The sequence below is a fragment of the Anoplolepis gracilipes genome, unplaced genomic scaffold, assembly GCF_047496725.1.
Source record: "Anoplolepis gracilipes unplaced genomic scaffold, ASM4749672v1 Contig21, whole genome shotgun sequence".
NCBI lineage: Eukaryota > Metazoa > Arthropoda > Insecta > Hymenoptera > Formicidae > Anoplolepis > Anoplolepis gracilipes.
Genome location: NW_027328671.1, coordinates 303,641 through 331,639, shown reverse-complemented (window position 1 = coordinate 331,639; position 27,999 = coordinate 303,641). Strand labels below are relative to the sequence as shown.

The following is a 27,999-nucleotide window of genomic DNA, read 5'->3' as shown; positions in this document are numbered from 1 at the left end:
AAATGTCAATATTATTGATGTTACATTATATATTTATTAAAGCGATCACATACATTATAACAGACATAAATAGAATACTCTAGTTGTGCCATTTATGTCGATAAACTATACTTTTTCCGAATACTTGACGCAAGGTCACATAACACGTGAACACATTGATAATTATATTTATGCTATTTGTCGTCAAGCCCTCTTATACATATATATGCCTTTTAAATAATTGATATCACAAGATATTCAATAATGATAACGTAAAAAATTTTTTACACTGGTATAAAATATCAACAGCGTCACATGTGCAAAATATAATAACTTTCTGTGTAAAGTTTAATTAATAACAATATGTTAAAAATATTTCCATTATACACAAGATACTTTACGAATCAGTATAGCTTATATTATAATTCGCCATCTTCGAATACTCATAAAATGCTTTAAATAAAATTTGTTTTTAGAAATATTAAATTAATATTAAATTTATTGTTCTAAATATTTTCAGGAAATTAGTGTAATTTCCTTTTGAATTTTTTTTTCTCTCAAATTCAAAGTCTCAAGAATAATGAGTCGGAATAATTATATAAAATCGACGATATCATTTTTGTGAGAAGAAAAAGCATTTTACAAAAAGCATTTTGCACAACAAGTATTTTGTGTCATAGTTACTTTTAAACAAACGAAGGCGAATCTGAATACAAAAAAGTTACTATTTTAAATAAATATTACACGTCATATTTCTCCTGATTACATACTTCATTAGAAAGATATCTAGAAAAAATCAAAAATTTGCGAAATGTCGATAAAAAATCTATTATATAAAATTTTTTATTTTTAACGTTGCTTGTGTGAAAAGATATGAAACGACGTTGACAGCAAAAGAATTTTGATTTTTCCGATTTATATTATTTGCATATAAGCTCTAGTCCTACGACTTTTTATATTTATTAATAATTGCGTCATTAATACTCGGTATGCGATGATGATGACTATACGATTATACTTTATTATTTCTTATCATATCAAATTAGCTTTGATAGCAATACGATACTTTCTGATATATCTTAAGCGTTAATATCGTTGAATAAAATAATAGATCAGAAAAAATAAAATTGTAAAATAAAATAATAAAATAAAATGTTGAAGGAAAATATTCGATACTTTAATTTAAATAAAAAAACAGGTGAATTTTAGACTGTTTTAAAGATCGGAATGTAGAAAAACTTGTAAATTAAATGAGAAAAATTAATAATGATACATAAAACGTGAAAATGATTGATTCGAATGTCTCTTAAGTAAATTTTTCTTACAATTAATGAATATGTATTTTTTATAAAACGTATTATCTCTTATTTTGTTTTTATCGCAGTGATCTTTTTACAGCGATAACTACGAGCGAATACTATTAAAAATTTGTGCGTCGTTTCATATCGTACGCCCAGACGCCATAATCGATATCAGTATCGATATCCGTAAACTTCGGCTGATAAGAATTACATACATTTATATAACTATTTGTTAAACGAAAATTCTGATTCGCTGATAATATTAAAGTGTATAAATCGTCATTCGACCCAGAATCGTTTTCCTTTGATGTATTCTTTCTAAGATTCTACAGCAAGTACAAATTTTTATCGAAAATTTCATCATAAGAAGATATTTCAGATGTCAAAATTTCTCTGATTTACACACTTAAGCTAGTGATGACTTGTGTCACTTGTCACAATAAATTTAAAATGCAACATTCAATCTCAACACTTTTAGTAAAATTATGAGAAAACACATGTAAATTTATACGATACACTGTGTGTGCGGTTACATAATAATGATTATTTAAATTAATATGAACTAAAATTGCGCATTTTTATATACATCTAACAACTTAATTAAACTATGTACTGAAATATTTTCTTATTTACTATAATATAAATATAACGTAATATGAACGTTTATATTTTGTTGGAAAAATATTAATGAAATAAGTAAATTAGATCAAAAGACTTTTAATGACTTGTGTGATTGTGTGATTAATAAAAAAATCTATAGTCTTTATTTATTAATAAAACATTTATATATACGCGCGCAACTAAGATATTGATTGTTGTGAAAATTAAGAAACAAATTTCTTCAACGGTTTTTGATTATATGTATACAAGCATACATAAACATACATAATTATGTCATAGAATGCAATTAATCCATATATATACATTTGTGTATAACATACATTATATCATAATAAATCAACATAATTTTTTATCGATGGCTCAATATGAGTGTTGCAACTTAAATCTTTTATTACATTACTTTGAGCCACAATTCTTTTCGAATGCGAATCCTCTTTATCGCTGACAATAAATAAGCTATTAATAATAATAATAATAATAATAATAATAATAATAATAATAATATTAATAATAATAATAACAATAACAATAATAATGTTAATAATAACTTATTGTTTAATAGTAATAATAATGTTAATTATGTGACATATCACAATTTTTTATTTTCAAATTTTTTAATATTTCCATCTATTGTAATATATCTTTCTTTTGAATTAAAAAAAAAGGATTGTGACATATATTGTAAAAATGAAAGAAATTATTTCAGAAAGTTCAAATTTAGCAGATAACAAATGCTCTTATTATGATTGACTTTGCAATTTTCAAAGTTCATTCAATAATTATCGCTCGAAAAAGTTAAAATTCACCAAATATATTTGAATGTTAAATATGTATCTTTTTTTGCTCTATATATATAATATGAATTATATATATAAAATTTTTATATGTGTGTGACAATAAATTTTAAAATAAAAATAACAAAAATGATTTTAAAGAATTTGAATATGAATATTATCAAAGAATTAAAAAATCAGAAAAAATATCAAGATCAATGATTCATATATGCCAAAGTGATACAGTGCAATGCTATATAAAATATTAAAGTGAATGTGGATTAATATATGAATATATGAAACATACAACCTACTGATCAGCGACTTCTGCATCCTTCTTCGATGGAACAGACCTTGATCGATGGGAATAAAAAGTATAAAAAAATGACTAAATTCAGTGTAATATTTGGTGAATAGCGAACCTGAAAGCGCGGGGCTGGTACTCTTCGAAATGAATAAAGCATGTATTATGTATATGTATGTGATGATGAAGAAAAGAAAAAAAGAAGAAAAGAGGATAAACATTCCTTTCTCGCATTAAGTGACCTTTATACATAAAGCGAATCTTGAAATTTTTTTTTGCATAAATTACCAAAAGCCTCCCGCACTGCGACCGCCCGGTGGATTATTGACGCGAATGCATGCCCTTCGTGCTTCTTCGACATCCTCTGCAAGAATAGTACGCCATTTTATTCCCGTAATATAAGAAATAAATATAATATTAATAATATATAATAATATATAATATTGATATATTTATATAATATTAAATAATAAATATATAATATATTTATATATATTATGTTCTTATATATTAAGTATTATATAATATTTTATTTATTACATTATTATATTATACATTATTATATATTTGTATATTATACATATATTATACATATATATATATATATATATATAATATATAAAATAAAATAAAAATAAGTCATAAAGTAATAAAGATCTGTTAATGTGGGTCATTTATGTGTCAATATATGATGTCGAGCTCAAAATCTAGTCTTTATTAAAACTGTTATACAGCCATCAGAAAATATGTCCTGAAGTGTGAAATATGAAAGTTGAAAATTGTCAATCGTAAAACTCACCGCTGATAGAGAAAGTAGAATCTTGCAGATTTCTCTGGCCTTCAAGTCTTGGTCCTTTCGTAGATGGTGTCACCACAGCGGATTCCGGCAAGGTAGGTACACATATGGGTCTTAGTTTTTCTCTCGGACTCTCGTGAAACGAACCATTAGTCTGATTAGCTCGAGCTGCAGCGGCTGCTCTCGCTTCTTCCTTGGCCTTCGCAATCGCAGCGTCTTCTTCCGCGTATCTCTTGGCCTCCGCTTCGGTACGGGCGACTCCACGTGGTTTCTACGCAGCACAGTTGCAATATTAAATTTAAATTATAAATTTTAAATGAGAATTTTTATTCTAAACTATTAATTTTCCTAAATTCAGTTGTATAATATAATTATACTTTAATATTATTACTTAAAAATAATTTTATGAAAAATAGCACCATAAAAAAAAAACAAAAAAGATTAGAAAATTATATGCAGTGTTAAATACAAGGGTCACATATTTTGAAAGTAGATAATATTGATCAAAACAAGAAAAAAAATACTAGTAAATACTTTTAAATATACTAAAAATAATAAAAATAATATATAATAAATACTAATAAATATTCTTTTGTTTGCTGTATTGTAAAGATAACACGAAATTAATAAAAAAAGGAAAAATAACTCACAATATAGCCCTTGTATATTCGAAGATGTTAATTTACCCTGTTTACTAAATTTTTTTTTCTCGTTTTAATTAATACTATCTCTCAAAATATGACCCTTTTTTAATATCCAATATATTATACCTTTTCTTTATCGTTTATCATGTCGTACACATAAGTGCCAAATGGCTCCGTATTTATATATTTCCCAAAGCCGTGAACAGCTTTGAGCTCACACTCGTCCACGCACACGCGTCCACTGACAATCACATATTCAGGTACGCCAGTTACTTCCATACCCTGTATTAATAATCGAATATTAGTAAATAATTAAATTGTATTTAGGTAAGATATTTTTATAATTGCGATATCAGAATGACTTTCAATAATCCACTTTCTTTCCGAAAGAATTATGCATATTAAGTCGCAGTTATCACTTCTCGCCAAAAGCGGACGAGTTGATTAAACTCGCCTCGAAGATGTTGAAGTCAACGGCCTGGACGTGGGTCTGAGCGGAAATGGTGCGTTTCCTGTTAGGGTCCCAGACGACAATATCGGCGTCCGAGCCGACAGCTATGACTCCCTTTCGAGGATACAAGTTGAAGATCTTGGCGGCGTTCGTGCTGGTAACTGCAACGAATCGTGTGGGATCCATTATCCCGGCATGCACGCCCTTCTCCCAGAGCACCGCCATCCTGTCCTCGACACCGTTCACGCCGTTGGGGATTTTCGTGAAATCATCCTTACCCAGAGCTTTCTGCTCAGAGTTGAATGTGCAGTTATCACTGCCCGTAACTTGGAGAGTATCTCTGAAAAATGGCTATATTAGAATCTGTGAAAATTGAATTAAGATGATTTCAGAAAAAGAACCAAGTACTAAGGGATACCTTGACATCGAGTAAGCTAATGTAATTAAAATTAATAAAAAATAAAATTACCGCGAACATTGAACGATTAGAAACTAAAAGAGAGGACTGTTTAATAATAATCATCAAATCAGCTGTTTTTCCATCATCTGTGTCATTAACGCGTATTGCATATGTACAGATGACTTCCCACGTCGCGGCTATTAATATTAACATTACGAGCATTTATGCTTATGTCATTCGCGTCAAGTTGTTATTATAATTCATCGCTGCAAAAATGGACGTGCAAAATAACGCGATTATTAATCATAATAATGAATCCTTAGCTTTGTGACGTCTAATTTAATATATTTAAAGTATTTTTGAAAACATTTAGATAAATCTGTAGTTTCTATTAATACGTCCTGCAACTTATTTAAGAAGAAAAAATATTTTTAATAATTTATATTCTATAGAGTTTTCAAGAAAAATTCCTAAAAATTAGTATAAAGATATTTATAACTTTTTGAAAAATAATTTTCAAGAAACATCCCTTCATTCATTTATGGATCTTTGATTTTAGACTAATTTTTATAGACATTGCTTAAAAAAAATTATTTATTCGCAAGAACAAAACTATGCTAAAGAGTGTTACTATTGATTTTTTTAAATTATAAGTATTTTCTTCATTCGAGAAGAAAATTCGCCGGGAGCAGTTGACATCATTCAACTTTTTAACGAATACTGTATATTTTCTTCTTCGATAGATCATTCTTTCATACAAAGATAAATTATTTATTTCTTAAATAACTCATCAAAATAATAAATTTCATTTTAAAAAATTAGACTTTTTATTAGAAAAAATAAATCATAAAAAAGAGTTTCTGTTTCTAATTTTCACTCGCTGATAATACAGGCTTGTCATAAAAAATTGTTCAATATTTTAACTGTTTTTAAATGTATTTTTTGGTGCTGAATTCGAAAAGCATAATAAAAAATGTTACATTACAACAGTTATTTCATAAATTTGATTTTTTGATAATTTTTGTTATATGTATGAGAAATTTGTGATCAAGAAACATTAAAGAAACGTAACTTTTTATTGAAAAAGTGTACATTCCTTTGGAGAATGAAACTAGAAGACCAAGGTAAACCATGAGTTTCACAAAAAATTTATTTGCATAGAGGATTTAAAGGCAGAAAGAAAGCATTCAGTTTTAATTGTGCCAATGAAATGGAGAGAGCCAAAAATCACTAAAAAAAGTCTATAAGCTGTTTTTTATACAATAAAAACAGATATAATCCTCTTTATAATTTTAAATATTCCTTTTTTGTAAATAAATCGTATATTCAAAACTGGCCACAAAATATATAGGGTTCATGTGTATAATGTTTTACTACTAATTTTGTTTAGTTATAACATAAAAACATCAAAGCAAGTGAAAAAATTGTATGGAGCAAATCTGAGGTAATTTTTAGATTCTCAAATTCCTGAAACCAGAAAAAATTTTTATAACATTTTTATGACTCTCAATTTTGTAGACCTATATAATCAGAGATATACCCTTCTCTTTTTTTTTAATGGTGTCAAATCCTTTTTTGTACAAACTTTTTTTAGGAAGAGTAATCGATTTAAAAAATTCAGCCATTTTGAAATATTCTTATGGAGGTGTGAATATCTAAATAATGCAATTTAGAGATAATAATGCGGAAGCTAACCCGTTTGTTATACATGTACAGGATGAGGAAAAGTATGGAAAATCTCGAAAAATCTCGCAAAATATAAGTTTCACAGAAAAAGAATCTAAGGCGAGATCGAGGAAGAACCTGGTCACCTAAGACAAGATGTATTCATTTTTTCATTTATTTTTTTATATTTTATATTAGAAAGTATCCCGACAAACTTTAAAATATCTCAGGAAATTCTTAACCAAAAGAAGTTTTATTATAGTGTTTTGGAAAGCTGCCGAGGTAAGCTACAAGAATATGCAATTAAAAATAGAATGTTCGATTTAAGAAATTGAAGGTGACCTTCAAGCGCCTATTCAAGGTCAAATCAATGATACCATTTTCATGTCCCTCTCGAAACCATACAATATATTTGTCTGAAACATTTTTCTGTAAAACTTATATTTTTTGAGATTTTTCAGGGTTTCCATATTTTTTCCTCACCCTGTATAAACATGAAGGAGGCTTTGTGTACAATCTACTTACTGGGCCAGGTGTTCGGTTAGATAAGCAGGTGTTGTTGGATCGGGCCGTAACGGCGGGTTAGTAATGAAACGCCTCGCCTTTTCCATATCTTTACCAAACTGCTCGCTACCATCGATTCCGACGGTGCTTGCTAGGGTTTCTCCAAACACGATGACACCCTCCGACCGCTTCGCCGACACGACGTCGGCGGCCGACTTGCTCGAGATCGCCGTTACGTACAGTGGACTATTTACCTAAACGCGATATTTTTATCCTCTCTAAAATTTAACTTACTAAACTTGTGCTCTCTTTCTCTTTTTTTATTCTACAATTTAGATAAAACGCATCACGGCTGAAAATATTTTATCATTTTTTTTGCATCATTTATATAACTAATTTAAATTTTTAAAAGCTTTAAAAGTTCAATATGTTTTGTATGGATTTATATGGAATTAAAAATATTAGTGACAATTTTTTAATTATATTATTTTTTATTATGTTATTGTGTATTAATATTGTATAACGCCTACATTTTTATAGAAAATATGTCTATTAAAATAATTCAAATGTAACACGAATGTCTAGAATATAAAAAAAGTAATGCGGCTTTCATGTAAAACACAATTTAAATTCCTTGGGCTAATAAAAGTCAGACGCGAATAAGAGAGTGCGTATTTGAAAGAAAATTAATTTTTTTTATTTATTGTTAGGTAGAGGAATATTAAAAATAAATCTTGAAATAAGATTTATTTAATTACTTGATATTGTATCAAGAAAAACTTGTGTCCTGTATACAACTATTTCACACGCACGCAGACGCACATAAGAAAAATTAATTTTAATTATATTTAATTTTCTTTGAAACTCACGCATTATCATCGGTTCGTTTAGTTTCTAATCTAACCCGGGGAATTTAAATTGTCACAAATATATATGTCTAGAAGTATGTTCTCAAGTAGACACGTAAACACGTGCACGTGTATATTATTTAATGTATATTATATATATTTTAAAAATCTGAATATTTGTATCTTCAATATCATTGATGATAATAATAGATTTAATTTTGTTATTAAATATTTCATTTGTTAAATTTTAATAAATAAGAAATAGTAATAAGAATTAATGAATCGATACATAAATATACATCAAATTTACATTAAATAAAAAAAATCTTTCAGCCGTGCTCGATTTATCTATAATAATTTTTCAGACACTATTAATATTAATACTTTTTTTCTATATTAACTTTACGTAAACATTTTCAAACATTTAACGCATAACGTTGATAAAATAACGTTAAAAGTAATTGTGAAAGGCAATTGTGCTACTACGTATGGCAGATATATTTAATGCATAAAAATAGAGGACGAGGAGAAAACAAAAGTGACCATATATTTTTACTTTCAATATGCATGCAAGTAAAGTTTTGGTCGTGCAAAACCGCACACTAAAATAAATTTTAGTGTGCGCAATAAAAGACAAATTGCATAATTGGACTTTATGCAGTTTGTACGTATGTCACGCAAGCCTCTAGCGGAATAAGGTATAAACTTAAATTGCTATTGCCGCAATTGCAACCTATTTTCGCTAATTGACTAAATAGAAAGTGTGAGGGAATAAAATGAAATAATCGATATTTTAAACCGAATGCAGATGTGCATCCACGTTATTTTGGGAGATATATTCAATAGAATATTTAGTTTTCTCTATTCGAGATTTTCTCTATCTGAATCCAACATTTTCCCTCATTCACTCTCTCTCTCTTTCATAGTTGTTTAGGAAAAAACTGGTCGGTGCGTTACTCCTTTTAAATAGAAACTACGACTGTCGGTGCGTACTAATTACGCTGATTTCGAATGACAGTTTTCCGACAACATTCTTGCGGATAAGAAATCATTGAGCGATAGTTTCACCGTTTAGAAATGCTAATCATCGATAGATATGTATTCAAACAGTCATAATAACTAACAATTTATACTAACTCTACCTTTTGAATACGGCTTTCTTTTTTAAATCAAAATTTATAAAAAGCATTTTTTTATTAAAAATAAATATAGTTTTGATTAAAAATTTGAGTTAAAGTATGAGATTTCTTGAAACAATCAGTTACAGAAATCAATAATATCACACATTTCTATCTTGATTCTGATTTTTTTTCTTTTCTTTTCTTACTGATCGGCTACAAACGATACAGCTTTGTTTAATAAGAGAATATTTTGAATAAGAAAAGGGAAATACCTATCAATAAGTTTCTTCGGATGTTTTCCTGTACTTTTGGTTTTTTTCCGGTTCCAATTAATTTCACATATTGATTGATAATTTCTCTGAATTGAACTCACCAAATTGATTCCATTTTCAGAAAACTTCAAATTTTAGCAGAAGAATGAAGAAAAAAAAAGATTTAAAAATGCGACATCTATAGATTAAAGTTAAAAACTTACATTTATATGTTTACTGTCTGTTGAAAAAAATTTCAAAACGTATATATGTACGTCTATCGTCTTCAAAGGGTTAATTTTTGCTTATAATTTACATTTTTGAATTGCAAATTGTGAACTCTTAATTTGTTTATGATATCACTTATAAAATAGTTCTATACGCAAATAGAATCATAAATTTATGTTCTAGCCTGCCCCCGATGTCAAAGTCGCCCTGAATTCATGGCTTTTTAGTTGGTTTTGACTTACTTGACCAACATGTTCACAAGTACTCGCGGCGTATCCGTATCTGGCCTAAGTGGCGGACTTATAATGTGACCAGCGGCGTGTCTCCAGCATTTGTGCGAATAGTTGGTACCGTCCGTGCCAATTGCAGCCGCCAAGGTCTCGCCGAAGACGCAAACACCGCGTTTTCGCGCAGCTTCCACTTGTTCGGCGGCGCTACGACTCATCACATGCACTACATACAGCGGACAATTGACCTAAGCAAAATTTCGATACTAGTACGACTACTGAGAATGTGAGACGATAGTGTCTGATGAATACACTTTTGCCTATGGGTACATTTTAGCTTCCTTAATTAAAAAATAAATAAATAAAAAGGAGGTAAAAAAACAAGAGAGCTCAAGTGTGGAAATAAAAAATGATATGGGTGTATATATATATATATATATGTTGCTAAACTCTATCGCATGACACAGATATTCCTGGACATAGCAATGAAAATTTTGGATACATTGAGAATTGGGCATATGCCAGTAAATGCATAGCAAAGCAGTGGTTTATTTTGTCCTGAATTCTAAAGTAAAGATTTATGTTCGTGAACTAAATACTGTGACAGGTAGCGTGCCAAGTGCATTCGTAACAGACGGATGAATGTAAGAGATTTACATGTATTCAGGACAATTATATGTATTCAGGACAAATTAAAGTATAATATAAAAATATAGATGACGAGGTACGAATATACGAATTATCAATGTTCAACAATAATAGTCAATGGTACTCAGATTATCATTCCGCTTACCTGATTTGCGATAATGCACGCTCTATTGACAGCTTCTGCTTCAACTTCTTCAGGTCGTGACATTTCGTGGCCTTCTGGACCTGTCACTCCTGCGGCGAGTAATTTTTTCGCATTCTGTAACAAGTTTATGGCGATAAGAGAAAGCTTATATTTTATATTAACATTCTATTGCAAACAACGCGAATATCTTTATCTTTCGTTGCCCAACGTAACTTTCAAGTCATACATTAATTTTATTACTTAACTTCCTTTTCACGTTTCATTATTTAACGACTATAGTAATTTTTAAGTTACAATATAGAAAGTCATTATTATGTTTCTTGTATTTTCATAAATAAAAGTTTATTCATTATATATTTTATAGTTACTATATATATTTTTACTTGTTTTTTTTAAAGATATTTAGCACCTACAATCGGAGCAAAAAGTAGTCGAAATTGACGAATAAATACTTTTCTCATATATCTTAATATATGATTATTATAAAGATTGCATAAAATCTTATTATTTATTCATAGCTAGAGTGTAGAAATGTATTTTCGAACTTTTATTGCTTTTTTTCGGAGAATTTTCGTGTTTCTTAAATTATAATGAGAAACTTTTATCATTGATAGTACCTCGATTTCAACATTACAGCACAAAATTTGAATTATAAAAATAAAAGAATTTACTCGTACAGAGTAATTTAAAATGTCAGAATAAAAATTATAATAGTGAATAATGACAAAATATAGAAGATTTTTAACTATTTCTTTGATAAATTTAATAATTTGTCATTTCTCCGAGAAGAAAGAAATGTGGCAACATGGTAATTTTTCATAAGTTGGTCAAATTGCAAATTGACATGTGAGGCCTAGTCGCTTCTCGCTTACACGTTTGTATATAGAGGCTTCTTCAGATGAAAAGATAGGTTATTTAATATGTCAAAAGAAGGCTTAGCTGAATGCTATGTTGCCACGTTTTCACAATAAATAATATGTCATTTCGGATAATAGGACGAAATTGAGAAAATTATATTCAATATCTTTTGAACTAATCAGTACTTGACCAAAATTATGTGATCAAATATATCCTCTATGTTTAAACTATATTTTTGCAAATTTTGAATAAATTCCTATTATTATTTCTATCTATTTTAGCTCTTAAATCAACACGATCACAGGTTTTTTATAAGATAGAAAATCAATTTAAGGGCTAAAAAGGACAGAAATAATTATATTTATTTATATAAATAATTATATTTATAATTATATTAATACTTTTACTTATAATTAGAGCCACAAAATCATTATATTTATAATAATATCGATGGGTAAATTCATTGCAAATTAAAATCTTTATAACTTTTGATTGCTTCAGTGAATCAACTCTAGGTTTTTTTATAAGTCTCTAAACATGTATCAGAACAATCTATGCAAATTTTATTAAATTCCTATATTTTTAAAAATAGGTACTAAACATCCTTAAATTTTTAAATATTCTGAATATATTTTTTTATATTATAATTATATTATATAATTATATAATAATTTATTTTTAATATTATTTACTTTTGTTTTATTTTTAATTATGAAATTGATGCTAAACAATTATGCATATTGGTATAATCATCATCCCTGCGTACCTCCGCGATAAGGTCACCGTTCTCCGCGTGTACCATAGCGACGGCGCCGATCTCTTTGCACGCTTTGAAAACCTCGATCAGCTCCGGGTCTCTGAGCATAAACATGTCACGATAAGCCATAAACATCTTGAAGCTACCAACGCCATGGTCCTTCGCCAATGTTACCATGTCTTCTTTAACCTGCAAAAGAGGAAGTAGCAAGCATCGATGAATAATAAATCGAATGGCGCTTCCTTTTGTACAACGAACGGCAAATAAGGCGCGATGAACGATTTGCTTTCATTGCAGTCTCGTGCGATTTCCTCATCCGTCATTCTATATACAGTATTTCAACTACATAATCACACAGCAATTCACGTCACAATTTACATATAAAATATGTTTTTTGTTTTGCTTATATATAAATATAATCTTGAAAAATGAATGACTAATCAAATTTAATTGATTTATTCTATTAAGGTAAAATTATCGAAATACGAATCCACAATCCCAATGACCTTAACATGTATGTACTCAGGATCATATATGTTGTAACATATGAGTAACCTGAGTAACTACCAAATAATTTTAGCCGTCGCTCGTTGTTTATTAAAAAGTTATAAACAAAAAGAGATTTACGAATTAGGCGTAATTTTCGAACATCCTACACCGCTTCCTATTTTCAATGCAAACTGAAATTTATTATACAGTTTGTTTTGATTTAAAAAAATTAAAACAAAAACTTATTAAAGTTAAAAACCTATATATGGAACCATGCATTGATACACAGTAGCTTCGTCTTTTATTATTGAACTGACCGCATTATAGACTGCAATAGTTCAGAAAGCATTTTTTCCCTTTCATTGAAAGGGGAAAGATACCCTCTAAACTAGTGCAGCAAGTGTAGCAATAAAAAACAGACCTCTTGTTTCGCACAGAAAGATGGGTAGTATGGAGTTGTACAGCTTGTACTAATGGAGGAACCTTTATATGCCGAACATATAAGGATCTCTCGAAGAAGGATTAACTAACAATAAGAGGATATATTATTATTCTATCTCTCTTTCTATAGTCTGGGTTGTTCTCATGAGAAAAAAGGACAATTATATAAAACCTATATAAAAAGAACAACTACAAGTCTGTCATTGTTTATCATCCAATATTTTCTGCTCTTTCTGCCCTATTTCAGTATGTCAGAGTCTCTCCATTAGTATAAGCTCTATGTATGGGGTACTCCTCGCTCCGCGTGGAAAGTTGAAAATAACCCATGTGGAACCGTACAGTAATAAAAATTTATGAGTACTGATTTCACACAGGGTTTCATAGGAGCTGATGGGAAATATTTCTTCCATGTCTCAGAAAATAATTTTGGGCTAGGTTAGGCTAAGTTAGTTTTTTCGATAAGGGCTGTTCGATTTACTACACGTAAATAAATAAAATCTTTGCTAAAAGTAGATTCTATATTCTATAAAATGTATATAGTATCCGAAAATTACATATAATTCGAAATAAACAAAATTTTTTGTTGATAACTTTTTAACGAACAATAAGCGACAGCTAAATCTTTTGGAAAGTTACTAAGTGTGACCTTGGCAACATATGTCAAGGTCAAGGTCATTAGATACATAGATAGTTAAAATTTATCCTTGCGAAATATCTTGTATCTGTAAAGTAATTTTTACTAATCAAAATAAGATCACCATTGGTTTTGATATCCGAAAAAATTTGCAAAAATACTATCTCTGTGTTTACAAATCAGAAATTAAAAATTTTATTTAAAATAGAGCTTATGTAACAGAAAAACGGCAAATCTTTTGTACTAATTGAACAATATCAGTGACCTTAAACAGAGATGTTCAATGAATTCATTAGTATTTTTCAATTGAATTATACAATTCTATCAATTGGAAGTTGCAATTGGGTTAATTTTATGGGTACTCTGTGTACGTTTACGTAATTACCATTGTTGTAGAATTACGTAAAATTTTATCTTTATATTGGCGTCTGGTCAATGTCATCAACATATAATTCTGACACATAAAACTCGTGTATTAACTTAGATTAAAAAAAAAAAAAAATAATCACAAAAGAGTTTTTTTTCTAAAAGAGTTTCGTGTTCTTGCAATTATTTCGTTCCGGGTGACTAAAAAGGCAAAATAAAGAGTACAGACAAACCGTATCGTACATGATATGATAATCTAGCGCAAACATTACGCTATACTCACAATGTGAGCGTTTAATTGATACATCAATGCCGTAAAAGTAGGATGTGTTTACATACTAAAGCATTTATTAAAAATAGATCATATCGAAATAATTATATAGAAAACAATGAATTGTAGGTAGAAAAGCTGATAAAATTAGATATTTTATATGCTATTATCATAAATTATACGCCATCGCAAACAAATTACATGATAGAAAAGCTTAAGTTTAGTCTTAAATTGCAATTTTCTATGGTGAAGTATTATTTGAATTATTCCTAATTACGAGAAAAATATATATAGTTAGAAGAAATTTCAAAATCTAATAAGTTACCGCCAACTTGTTTAAACTATCTGCATGATTTGCGATATATTATAACGAGAATATATTTTATAAGAAAAAAATATATATTATAATAAATTTACTTTTGGATTCCAAGAAGTGACGGCGACGTGCAGCGCATAATCACAGCATACTTTTTCATCCGCGGACTGTCTGTACCTCTCGTAAGCCTCCACAAGACTCTCTTCTTTTCGTGGTATTACAAAATCTATGATCATCGTGGTACCGCCAGCGACTGCAGCCTTCGTGCCCTGGTAAAAGTCATCCACCGTCTTGGCTCCCATAAACTCGAATTCCAAATGTGTATGCGGATCTATGCCACCAGGCATTACGTATTTTCCCCGTGCATCAATGGTCCTTGTGCCACCCGGTATAATAAGATTGCGTCCCATTTGCCTATCGATTTAAAAGACAAAGATGTTTTCGAGCAGTTTTACTTTTTGTGCTCTATTTGATTCCTTGATGACTTTTTCTAATAAAAAATTCGGAGTTATTTAAATACTTAAGCTACACTTTTTAGTTGCATCAACATATGACTGACGATTTAACAACGTGCTTGCTGGCTACGATCAGTCACGTCTGTTTGATAAATCAAACGCTCTGTGATTGCCATCTCTTTTAGCTTCAGTGATGAAGTAACGACATGTATATCGCGTTTCACTTGAATGTAAAGTGGCGGTTAGACACGTGAGCTGAATCTATTGCACGATTGTCACAGTATATATCAGTCATAACAGAACTCTCAATATCTTCGAGAAACAAACGTGCGAGTTTACGTTTGATAAATTTTTCTTTAATAAGTGAGAGTAAAAAGAGAATATTAAAAAAATTTTTTAATGCAACTTTCTAAAGTAAGATTTTTTATTATACTTTTCTAATGCTTTTCACTTATGTGGAAGAAAACACAGAGCCTCTTAAATCTCAAATGCTAGATTTGCAAATGTAATGAAAACATTGAAGCTTTTCACTTTTTTATTATTAAAACTATGATAAAGAACCTCTACAGCACAATATATTGATAGAATATTATGGTAATATTGTTTTGCAAGATTGAAATATTGCATGCAATATTTCTGAAAACTTGCCACAATAGGGTCATTTTCAATTTTTTTTTTATTATTCCAAATAAAACTAGAGATTTTAAAAACATTATAAAAAATATTAATATATACCGTAGAATCATTATAACAACATAAAAATAATTTAAAAATAAGAAGCGTTTATATATTTCTGCAACGTGAATACAATATTTACAAGATATTGCAGAATATTTCTTATTTGCATAATACTTATTTGTCTAATTTTTAAACAATTAGTTTAATATTTGAATTTCCTGTGTTAAAATTGTATCAGAGATTAAACAGATAGAAAAATATATTTAATGTTACTATGTTGTATTTGCAGGTTTTAGCTACTCTTATAAAAAAACTTGAATACGGAATAGATAACACATAGTGCGTCACATAGTGGTAAGCAAACAAACTAGCCAAAGATATGTGAGTGTAGTATAATGTAGCAGTAATATTTTGCAATATCTCCAATAAAATATTAAATTTATAATATTTGGGCAATATTGCTACAATATTTGTAATATGTCGCAATAATGAAATGTTCATGCAATATTTTAGCAATATTTCGTGCTGTATGGAAAGTGTGCATGTTTAATATTTTGTTAATATTGAACATATTGATTATATAAGTAGAGACAGATATATAATTATAATTTATTTAGAACAATTCGCAACTTGCTTAGTATATAAGAAAAAATGATTAAAGAGAAAACTTTTAAAAAAATGTCCTGAATCTTATGAGAATTTCTTAATATTTCCAAATATAAAAGAAATCCTTAAGAATTTTAGATTTTCCATGTTTTTTCCAGGAAGTAGACACTTTTACGTGCTACATAATAAAAATGTACTTTACAGTCAGTTTGATCATACCTGATAATACCATCCTCGATGTAAACGTCGCTATCGATAAGCCCATCGTCATTGACAACCTTGCCATTTTTAATTAGCAATCTGTTCTGCGCGCTCTGTAATAAAACAAAATAATATTTTGCGTTAGTTGTAATTGCAAAAAGATGTAACTCTTAAATCATTTAACACAAATTAAGCGAGTCTTTTCTATTGACCGTGACTCCGATCATTGTCCTTGATGTTAGTAACATACACAATGTGAGTGAGTTCCAACATCCGGAGTACACAATTAATGTGCCTACTTGCATTGCTATGTATTACGGTATTATCAATCAACGCTGTGTGAGTGACGAGTTCACGCACTTCCGCTAATGCTAGATTGAGAGCATGTATGTCCGCAATGTGCATGATCCGATAAGTGAACAGTTACCTGCGTTAAGGGAAATATGCGTGCGCGCATGTACATATACATATAAAATGTATAAATTATGTTTTATATTATTTTTAACTGTGATATAAATAAAATATACATAATAAATTATATATATTTTCATAATACAATGTAATATATACATTTATATATTTAGATTTAATTGGCATAACGAATTTCATAAAATTAATAAGCACTAAAATAAAAAAAAATATAATATAACGTAATTTTTTATTGTTATTTTTTCTTGACATAATGCATTAACTGGATATATCTATATTTTCCTGGAAAAATAAATATTGAAGAAAAGGGCCGGCATTGTTCTGTATGGCATCGACAAAGTGCAGGTTGATGAATAAGTGTGTCCTTTTAAGGGACACAGACTCTCGGTCTTTTGTCCTGCAAAGGGAATATAAAAACTAATCCTTAAGGAGGAAGAAATAGTGATGAAAGGAATAAGAATGGCGGTAAAGTGTCGAACAGAAAAGAACAATTCTCGAACATGTGCTGCCGCCTACATTCCGGAAATATACTAGCAAGTCTAAACCTTTTCGCGCCTCATGAGACCAATGTCCAACCATGTTGAACAATGAGCCTTTGCGGGCGAGTTCTATTTTTTGATGTATGGATTAATTGTGTCGAAAGTTAATACATCTACATTTTGAATACATTTTGAAATTCATAAATTTGACGTGGCGCAAAAGACTTTTAGCCTTTAAAAAAAATATAAAATAATAATAATAATAATTAATTTGTAAGTTAAGATGAAGATTTGTCTTAAAATTAAAATCTTTATTTTGATGAAATTTTGTGTATAATCACTATAAAAATGTTTATGGTACAGTCACTATGAAAAAAATTAATTCAATATAAGATAATATTTACGATTTTGAGATTAAATTATATTCTATAATCTATAGGATAAATTTTTACTTTAACTCATAAATCAATTATTAATTTTATATTTTAAAGGCTAAAATGCTTTGCTCAATGTCTTCATTTCGAAATGTATTAGATGTATTAATTTGTTACGTAGTTGATTCTTTTTAAGTTTTCCTCGAGACTTCTGTGTCATCGAGTCTTTTTTGTTCTCACGTAAAAAAGCATTTGATTCGAAATTAATAAAAAAAAATTGACAAAATCTTTGCAATCTTCTTCTATCTTTATACAAATATCACTTATAGTATATAATTGTTAAGTGTTGTAAATGTACTATTATTAATATAGTCTTCAAAGCAAATATGACAAAGGCTCCAAATTCCTTCGCACACTATAAAAAATTCAACTATACTTCTCGATTTAGAACATCTGATATGTTGAATGAAGACAATAAAATCGATATATCAAAAAGAATACATTATGACCAAAATAACAAATAAAACTAAATATAAAAGAAAAGATAAGATAGTTACCCATGTATATAAAGTTTTATTGGAAAATGCAGAAATACGAATGCTCGATCTCTGATTTTTGTATGTTGAGAGATCATTGAGAAACCTGGCGCAAATATAGTTTATCTATAAATGGAGATCTTGTCATCTTCAAAGTCTAGTTATTACCAGTTGGTACTACCAGCATGTGTGTTTCATATGTTAGAGATCAGCATTCGGGTATTTTCGGCACGCTCTTAGAATATCTTCTCCACGCATACGGCATCTCATGTGATTTTTAAGAGAAATCTTCTCGAGAGTGTTATAAGAGCGCTACAAGAGCGATAAAATCTCATAAAACAAAGTACACATTAGTCTCTGAGAGACTCTTAACTTTCTCAATATCTAAAAGTCTACACATACAAATTATATAAAAAATTCTATTTTTCTCTTTTTAATTATCTGCTCCTCTTAAATTATTAATTAGTAGTGAAATTAATTTTATATCTTGTTTTTTCTTGTAATTTCATTAACAAAAAATAAAACTACATTTCTTATATGCCTTTTAATCGACATAAAAAATAAAAAATTATGTCAATCTTGAAATTAATATATAGAATTATATTAATAATAATGTGCATGCATTATATTAAAGTAGAAATATAATATACATATAAAATTATTATTTTTATCGTAGAGCATTTGCTGAGAAAGCAAGCCGAATATGGCACAAAATGCGGGCTGCGTCGAGCCAGACAAGCGGCCCTGGTTAAAATCAATAATCTGACTTCCTGTCTATATATCTCTCCTGCTGGTACGAATTGACGCGGTTTTAAGCGAAAATCGCTTATCGCGAATATCTTTTCACGATTAGATCATTAGTGGTAGTTTAACGTATCAAAACGTGCGATTTTCTGTCTCTCTCTCTCTCCTCTCTCTCTCTCTCTCTCTCTCTCTCTATCTATCTCTCTCTTTTACAAAGGTCTTGTGAAAGATATATGTGAGAAATAGATTCTACTTTTAGATCTTCGGTGCAAGGCACGAGATTATATATAGATGTATAGATGATTAGTTTCCCTGTGAAACTATGTTAAACTATGTTACTTTATTGCGATATTTGAGATATGCATTATATCGCTTATTATTAAAGAAGATAGATAACAGATGTAATTTTCACATGTAGAAAATAACTCTCACATAGCTCCAATTTATGTATATTTATGTATATTTAATTTAATTAAAAGTCATATTAATTTTTCAGACACACATGGGATGCCCGTTTGAATTGCGAAAAATCCTAATTGAAGACTTTGATATCGAAAAAGACAAGTATATCTGGAAGCACTTTACTTTTTTACCTTTAAGAAAAGAAACTTAGAAAATTTTTCTTTGATTCGGTAAGCAAAGCTACTGAAATTCAGGGCGTATCATAATACAGATTAATTCATCTAACATTAGCATAAGTTTGCTTTGTGCAGTGTGAGATAAAACGCGATGCAAAACAAATAACATCAAGCATATCTATCTTAAGTGTATCCAACGTCTCGTTTCTTGAGTCACAAGAAGATTTCGTAAAATAATTTTAAAAATTATAAAATAAAAATTTATACTATATTTTTTCAACTTTAAAAATGAATTTATTACATATATTTATTCTAAATATTCTAAATATAATTTAGAAATGTATTACGATAATAATACGCACAGTATAATATTTAAATATATTCTACAAAAATTATTTTTAGAAGAATAATAAAATATTATACATATTATTTTTACGCTTCTTGAGAAAAAGCGTCTTAAATTTAGATTGAATCATGTAGTCTTTATCTTTTTCTATATATATATTAAATTAATTTGCATTTGAAAGATATTTCAACAGTTACGCAAGAAAAACTTTGCTGAATAATTATTGCATGACATCGATGTAAAGTGTAATTGCGTCTCGCTTCTTAATGAAAGATGCCGTATGTGGATGTACGAGCATCTAGTTCGCAGCCGAGCATGAAAGCTACAAGACATCTCTTTGAAATAACATTATCGTCACGATCAAGACGTCCTTGGACCATATCCCACGATCACGTTTCTTCGCGCGAGTGAAGATGCACAAGAAATTGATCTTGAGTGGATCCTACGCAAAATGTCACATCCGAGATCATGAAAATTATATTTTATGTATATTAATTTTTAACTAAATTATTTATGATATTAAGAAAGTAAAAATTACATTTTTTGTTATAATTAAGTCTTGCCTATATCTATTTTCTATATCTAGTGAAGCGAGGATGTAGCTTTCATGACGCAGAGTTGTATGTTTGCTCTCTGTGTCAAAGACTCGGATTCAAATCCGGCTAAAAACATCGGATCGATTCGATCGCCACCTCTCGGAAAACAATTGCAAACCAAAAACATCTTGCCAAGAAAACCTAATTTGGCCGTTCAAAACCGGCATTAAATGATGTAGGCTCCCATGTCCGCGGAAAAATTATAAAAAGACCACAGATATAGAAAAATTATTATCCCTTCTCCTCTGATAAGGAGTACAGACTGGAGAGAGAGAGAGAGAGAGAGGGATACCTATCTATAGTTTTTAAGTGCTCGCCTTTAGAATGCCTCTGCGAACTCTGCAAACGGGGTCGCAAACAATCCGTGTATCTAATCTACTTTACATTTATACACACGGCAGCACCGGAAACGACATATAAGTCACACCTGGCTTCTTCTATCGTGGTCATTTACATTTTAGAAATGATGCCGGCAAATACGCGTTTCTATTGACTTAGCAACTGATTTAGCAATCGAGTCAAATTTAACACTGCCGCATTGTAAAAACGTGGCGGATGAGAGAGAAAAAAGAAAAGAAGAGAGCAAATTTTCCGCGAAATTACTATGACCAACAATGAATAAAGCTTTAAGAATAGACGGATGCGGATAGCGAAAGAGGAAACAGAGCGAAATAAATAGCTGACGAAAATTGCCGTAATAATGATACTCTTCGACATGCTTTAAAAGTCATATGTGTCGAATTTTGTGATCAATCATTTAGAAATTATGATATATTACAGATCCATCTTTATAACGTTAGCACTTTATTTTTAAAATTTCGATGTAATGACTAAAGTTTTACTTTTTCTTCAAAAAGTTCTGATACCCACGCAGAGAAACAATGTTATTAATAAGCAATTAAATTAAATAATATAACTTTGAAAATATTTGTATGAAGTGTTAATGTCAAGTTATACAAAATTTGATAACTTTTTTTATTTCGATCACTGAACTCTATCCTGATTAGAGTGAGTGTTATCTTCAGATTACACGAGCCAATTTAAGAGAGATGATAAAATATACAGAGTGTTTCATAAACACTGTTGGGCTGGTTATATAATAGTCATGTTCTTTTTATTAAACAAACAAAAAGGTTCTTATAAAAATGTTTCTTAAAAAGTTTATATAAAACATGTTCGTTAAAAAGCTAATGTCAAATTAAGATTAAAAAAATAAATTTCGATATTAACGTATGTTAATATATATTTATTTGAAAGAATTCTAAAAAGTCAAGTAAATTTAAGTAATAATCTAACATAGTAGCCCCTATTTTGATTACAATTTAGAGTCATGGAACACGGAAAATACTCCAGAAATACTTTTTAATAAGACATGTTTAAGGAACATGTTTTATAGGAACTTTTTTGTTTATCTTGATGAGAAGAACATGATTGCATACAGTCAGCCCAATTTTTACGAAACACTCTGCATATACATATATTCTGTATATACAGAATGTCTCAAAATCCGCATCACCTGCTAATGTAGCAGATGGAACACTTTATACATATGCAGGGTAGGCCATTTTAATCTATGCACTGTAATATCTCAAAATCCATAAGTTTCAGACAAAAGTTGTATAGTTTCGAGGGGGCCATAAGATGGTACCATTGGTTTGACCTTGAAGAGTCATTTGAAGGTCACGTGAAGGTCATTTTTAATTTTTTAAATGAAACCTACTATTTTTTATTACATATTCTTGTAGCTGACTTCGAGAGCTTTCCAAAACACTATGATAAAATGTTTTTTCATTAAACACTTTTCGAGTTATAAGGCTTCAAAGTTGCAATATTTTGACATAAAATACAAGATATCTCGTAAAATATTCATTTTTCGATTATCTTACCCTAATACTTTTATGCACAGAATAATGAGAGCAATTGGTGTAAAGAAAACACATAGTTATCTTTAAGAAAAAATCTGAATTTGCAACTAACAGTTACACATTTTTACTTTAACATAATTATGTGTTTTAATTACTTAAACTTATGGATTTTGAGATATTACAATGAATAGATTAAAATGGCCTATCCTGCATAAGCGAAAATTTTATTTCCTGATATATTATGGATATTTATTTTGTGACAAAATATTAGTAAATTATGTGAAAAGTTTTACAAAATATAAGTAACACAAGAACAATGTTCAATCCGAAAGCCTTTCCAATGAACAATGTTTAACTTTTTTCATTGTCATGTTGCACTCATTTCAATTAGGATAGAATTTAGTGATCAAGATTGATTTGAATCATTTAAAAATAATACATCTAAAAATAACACAAATTATTAATGCACTAAGAATCAAATAACATTGAATGCCAAATATAGGATATAAATATAAGCTATAGACTAAACGTGAGAAAAATATGCGTGTATACAATTTATTATAATAAATTGCACGTATATATTTTTAATAAATAAATTTATATTTGTAATAAACATATTTTTAATATAACCAATATATAATATTTATAATAAACAAATCTGCTCGATAGACTTTTATGCAATAATTAAATAAAAAAAAAATATATATATAATTTACTGCTTACAAATTAATAAACTATCAAATAAAAATTTGTAATTTACTTTTCTTGACAATTAAAATAAATTAACAAATTATTACTAACAATTGCTATTTTAATCATTAAAATAACAAGTTTTTTAAATAAATTATACTCATCATGAAGCGCATAAGGTAACGTGAGAAATAGAACCAGATCAGTTCCCATTAATTACACATTTTCTATGATTATACGCCTTCGCAGGTATTATACTAGGTTATTTAGTACGTCATCGCACAAATGCATCTTTGTTTGCTTCTCTCATTCCTGACATTGTAGATATGTACAAGTAACATATTAACATAAGATAAAAAAATGTCAAATGATGAAGGAGAGCAATAACGGGTTTTTTCTATGTTAACAATATACATAAATATTCTGTGTTAATAATAATTTTTTATAAGAAGGGTAGAAGGGATAAAAGAGCTAAACTAATACAAATTAAATAAATAACATTTCTTTATCTCGTCAAGAAAATGCTAGGGACAGAGTTTTCCCGACATTAGGTCGACGAGTCGAGTCGACGAACTATTGATTCCTGGAGCGCCAACTACACGTTCTCAACTTACTCCTGACCGTATCGCAGTGCCGTATGATTTTACCTTCAATGTCCCTCCATTTTCCGTTATATTCGAGATTATTAGAATGACGGATTTTTGAAACCTCCAGAATATTCACTTTTCTTCATAGAATTTCTAGTATCTCATATTTTATTTTATTTTCTTTAACAATAAGTAATTTAAAAAAAAAAGTGTAAATCTTTTATCTCCCAATACACAATAATTGATTTAAATTTATCGAAATTATTTTCCTGTTCGATATTATACATGATACTTGCATTAAAAGTTGTATGCATTATAGAATCGAGAAAAGTATCGAGGTATAGGTTCCCGATAAATAGTTTTTAGTTTTTCGATAAAATTCACCGATAATTATAAAGAATAAAAAACATCATTATTGTGAAATACGGTGGGTTAGAATTATTTATCCAGTTGTATATAATTGTAATTTTAATATTTCTAAATTAAAAATGAACATATATATGAAAATCCGATACACACCTGTTACAATTGTTATATTAAATATAATTAATGTTTGAGAACATGTTTGAAATATAATATGGTGGTTCCATTTACAGAGTTAGAGAAAGAGGATGAGAGTTTTTTTGCTTCCAATTGATACTAATTATAAGTTAGCTCGTGCTAATTAAACGCAACATCGAGTTCATCATCCTTTAGCTCCATTAACAGACAGAATTAACATAAAATAATCTAAACATAAAACAAAAATATTTTCAACAATACACAAAATCTACAAAGTTTATCTTGACATTAAAATATGTAATAATCTTATATATATTGATATATAATTTCAAAATATAATACTTTTTAGAGTTGTGAAAGAAAATCACTTGATTTTATTTTTCTTCTCTATACAAGTTAAGAAACATTATTAGTTTATGATTTTTGCATTTCATATCAACACGCATTTTTTATTATACAATATGATTGAATCCAATAAAATATATTTTCGCAAACATTCTTTATTCTATATTAAGAGATGATTATTAGCAAAAAAAATGCAATACATCATTATATCATTAATTATAAAATATGAAGAAACAATGTAGAAGTAACATATTTTTTGTAATTGTTATATTTTTAAATTTTGACAACAAATTAACAATTATGTATTAATATGTAATAATCAATAATAAAATATTGATTCACAGAACTGATTATGTAAATTAATCACTGCCCCTTACAATTAGTGTCTTGATTGACTCTCTGTGTGAATATACCTAATAATTTCACACTTCAAAAGATATTTATGAGGCATTGATATAGAATAAATTGATTATAAAATGAATGATATAATGTAAACAAAAGAATGTATCGAAGACTTTTCAAAACATGACAATAAATTTTTTAAATTTAATTCAATAATTATTTAAAAATTATGTATTAGGTTGTTGCAGACAAAATAGTCGTTTTTTTTTTTAAATTGAAACGTATATATTGCAAATTTAATACATATTTTCTTAATCAAAATAGCTACGATCTATTTAAATACACTTCTTTCAACGCGATACAAATCCTTCAATGCCGATTCTGACTCTATTAAAAATTATTATAATTGATATCCGCAACCTAATAAAAAATAATAATGTTTTAGGATTGATTAACTTCACCAAAAATTTAAATAGTTTCGCATATTGTATTTTAACTATGTCGTCATAAATTTATTACAAATTAAACGATATAAAAATCTTTCCATTGATTAAAAACTGTCTAATTTATTTATAATGTACATTATTTATTTATAATGTACATTATAAATAAATTATGCTAGTACATATTATCAAAAGTCAATTTCAATAAATTCCGTCATTTATCTAACAAGACACATACATACTACATGTATAGTGTGTAGAAATGTATGTATTAATCATGATTTCGATTATGGCTCATTTTTCCGATTAAGTAGACATTATTTCATATGCATAAATTGCAACCTCAATAAAATAAACGGCTTCGTATAATCAAGATCACAATTCTCACGCCGATTAAATGGTCTCATATTATATAATCAAAGATTATTAATTCTCAATCAATATTAATTACAATATTTTTTAGAATCATAAATGTAGTCGATTACAAATACATATTATTTTATCAGTAAATTAACTAAAATACAAATTACTCCATAACGATTAATTTATTTAAGCTCCATAATATTATATAAATCGTATGCCAACAATCATAATAATCTTTAGCAAAGAGAGCAAAGGACGTGATAATGTTCCTTATCATACAAATGGTTATTTATTGTACGGGTCGATTGATCATATGTATATCAGTAAAAATAAAACGTATAAAAACACGATTCTGCAAAAATCTCATTTACTGAAAATTGTTTTAATTTAATTTTAGCTAAAATAAAAGCTTGCGTGTATGTATTTAATTAAATGTTCTTTCTTTATATTTTTAATTCTCTGTGCAATTCTTTATATCTCAAAGCTACAAATAAAGATACAAATTGATAAAGCTATCTCAGAGTTTACAGAAGAGTTAACCGAATGTCGAAGCAAACTGTAATAAAGCAAATAATTCTAAAAAATATAATTCGACTATTATATGAAAGATTTCAAAATAAAACAATTTTGGAAATAAAAAGCAGTAATAATTAATTTTATAACTATATAAAGTAATAATTCTAAAATATTTCTGGCGTAGAAGTGAATAAAGAAGTGACTCAATTCATTTGAGGAAACAAAATAAAAAATTAAGTTAATTTAAAGCTAATTATAAGCATTAAATGATGTTGGTGCAACAAGTTCTTTGAACTTGAAGTTTTCAATAAGTAAATCAATTGTACGTTGTATGTTTAATCTAAGATTTTGATGCAACATACAATTTGACATTACACTTTTCCTGGAGCTTTATTCTTTGCTCCGAAAAAAAAGGGAAACTGACAGAGTGGCTTTTACGTTACACGGGTTACATAATATCGTAAATACGTAAAAGATATGATGCACGTATAACACATAAATGTTCTACTTTGAAACATGAATGTACATATTTAATAAATGTTAAATTAAAGGATATGATACAAATAATGTGCATAAAATTAAATAAAATTTTATTTCACGAAATATTCTAGAATATTATTATAAAAACTAAAAATAAATGTTATAACTAAAAATAACCAATTCCCAAGAAAAAAATAATAAAAAATATATGGAAGATAAAAAAGGAAATAAAAAACTTTATTCATGAATCGGTGAACTTTTTCACACGTAATTTAAATGATTGCGCATACATCTTAAATAAAAAGTGTTCCTATTTAACGCTGTTGATAGTCAGTTGTTCGTCCACCAATTAAATGCGCGGTATTAAAACAAAAAAATCAATACGAAACGGAATAAAAAAATTCATTTTATAGTAGAACTAAAATTTTAATAGTGATGGTAGATTTATCACAATTATCGCTACCACGTTTTTCGTTCGTCCACCATTACGGAATGCATGTAAAAATAACTTTTTTCTCTTCTGCGAAAAACACACCAAAACGAGACCGCAAATGCGAAAAATTTACAGGTGCTAAAACGTACTCACCTGCAGATGAATGGGCACTTTCTTCACCGGAGTACTCATCTTGCGGAAAAAACAACGATCACGCGTACGTATTTACTCTCCAATACTGAGTCACTTATTTTTATTCTTATAAAACAAACGTTGGTTTTTTATAACGCGTTACTACACAACCTACACGATCGACTAAATGCGACTGCTGCGACGCGTCGGTATCGTTTTCATCACTCGGAGAGGGTGGATCC

General features: G+C 28.6%; 1 protein-coding gene across 3 annotated transcripts; it reads right to left on the bottom strand.

Annotated features, from left to right (window-relative positions):
- Nucleotides 1-11: 11 nt before the first annotated feature.
- LOC140675828 (dihydropyrimidinase-like) lies at nucleotides 12-27,969 on the bottom strand. Of its 3 annotated transcripts, none has more exons than XM_072910438.1 (11): nucleotides 27,779-27,969; nucleotides 16,997-17,091; nucleotides 15,140-15,452; nucleotides 12,531-12,710; nucleotides 10,907-11,020; nucleotides 10,129-10,361; nucleotides 4,873-5,209; nucleotides 4,545-4,700; nucleotides 3,778-4,045; nucleotides 3,267-3,342; nucleotides 12-3,027 (listed from the first exon to the last, which is right to left on the bottom strand). In XM_072910438.1, the coding sequence occupies exons 1-11, from the start codon at nucleotides 27,815-27,817 to the stop codon at nucleotides 2,985-2,987; spliced, it is 1,854 nt and encodes a 617-aa protein (XP_072766539.1). In that variant the 5' UTR covers nucleotides 27,818-27,969; the 3' UTR covers nucleotides 12-2,984. The 3 variants fall into 3 exon arrangements, with proteins under 3 accessions (XP_072766539.1, XP_072766540.1, XP_072766541.1); XM_072910439.1 differs by lacking the exon at nucleotides 10,129-10,361 and adding an exon at nucleotides 7,460-7,692; XM_072910440.1 differs by lacking the exon at nucleotides 10,129-10,361 and adding an exon at nucleotides 7,460-7,692 and having other exon boundaries at nucleotides 12-3,342.
- Between the last annotated feature and the right edge of the window lie 30 nt (nucleotides 27,970-27,999).

What these genes read in the sequence shown, in the direction of transcription:
- LOC140675828 (XM_072910438.1), bottom strand. Translation starts at nt 27,817, where the DNA reads ATGAGTACTCCGGTGAAGAAAGTGCCCATTCATCTGCAG. An exon ending in ATCGAGGATGGTATTATCAG is followed by an intron (nt 15,453 to 16,996) that starts GTATGATCAAAC and finishes TTAAATCGATAG; the next exon opens with GCAAATGGGACGCAATCTTA. An exon ending in TTCTACTTTCTCTATCAGCG is followed by an intron (nt 3,343 to 3,777) that starts GTGAGTTTTACG and finishes CTATTCTTGCAG; the next exon opens with AGGATGTCGAAGAAGCACGA.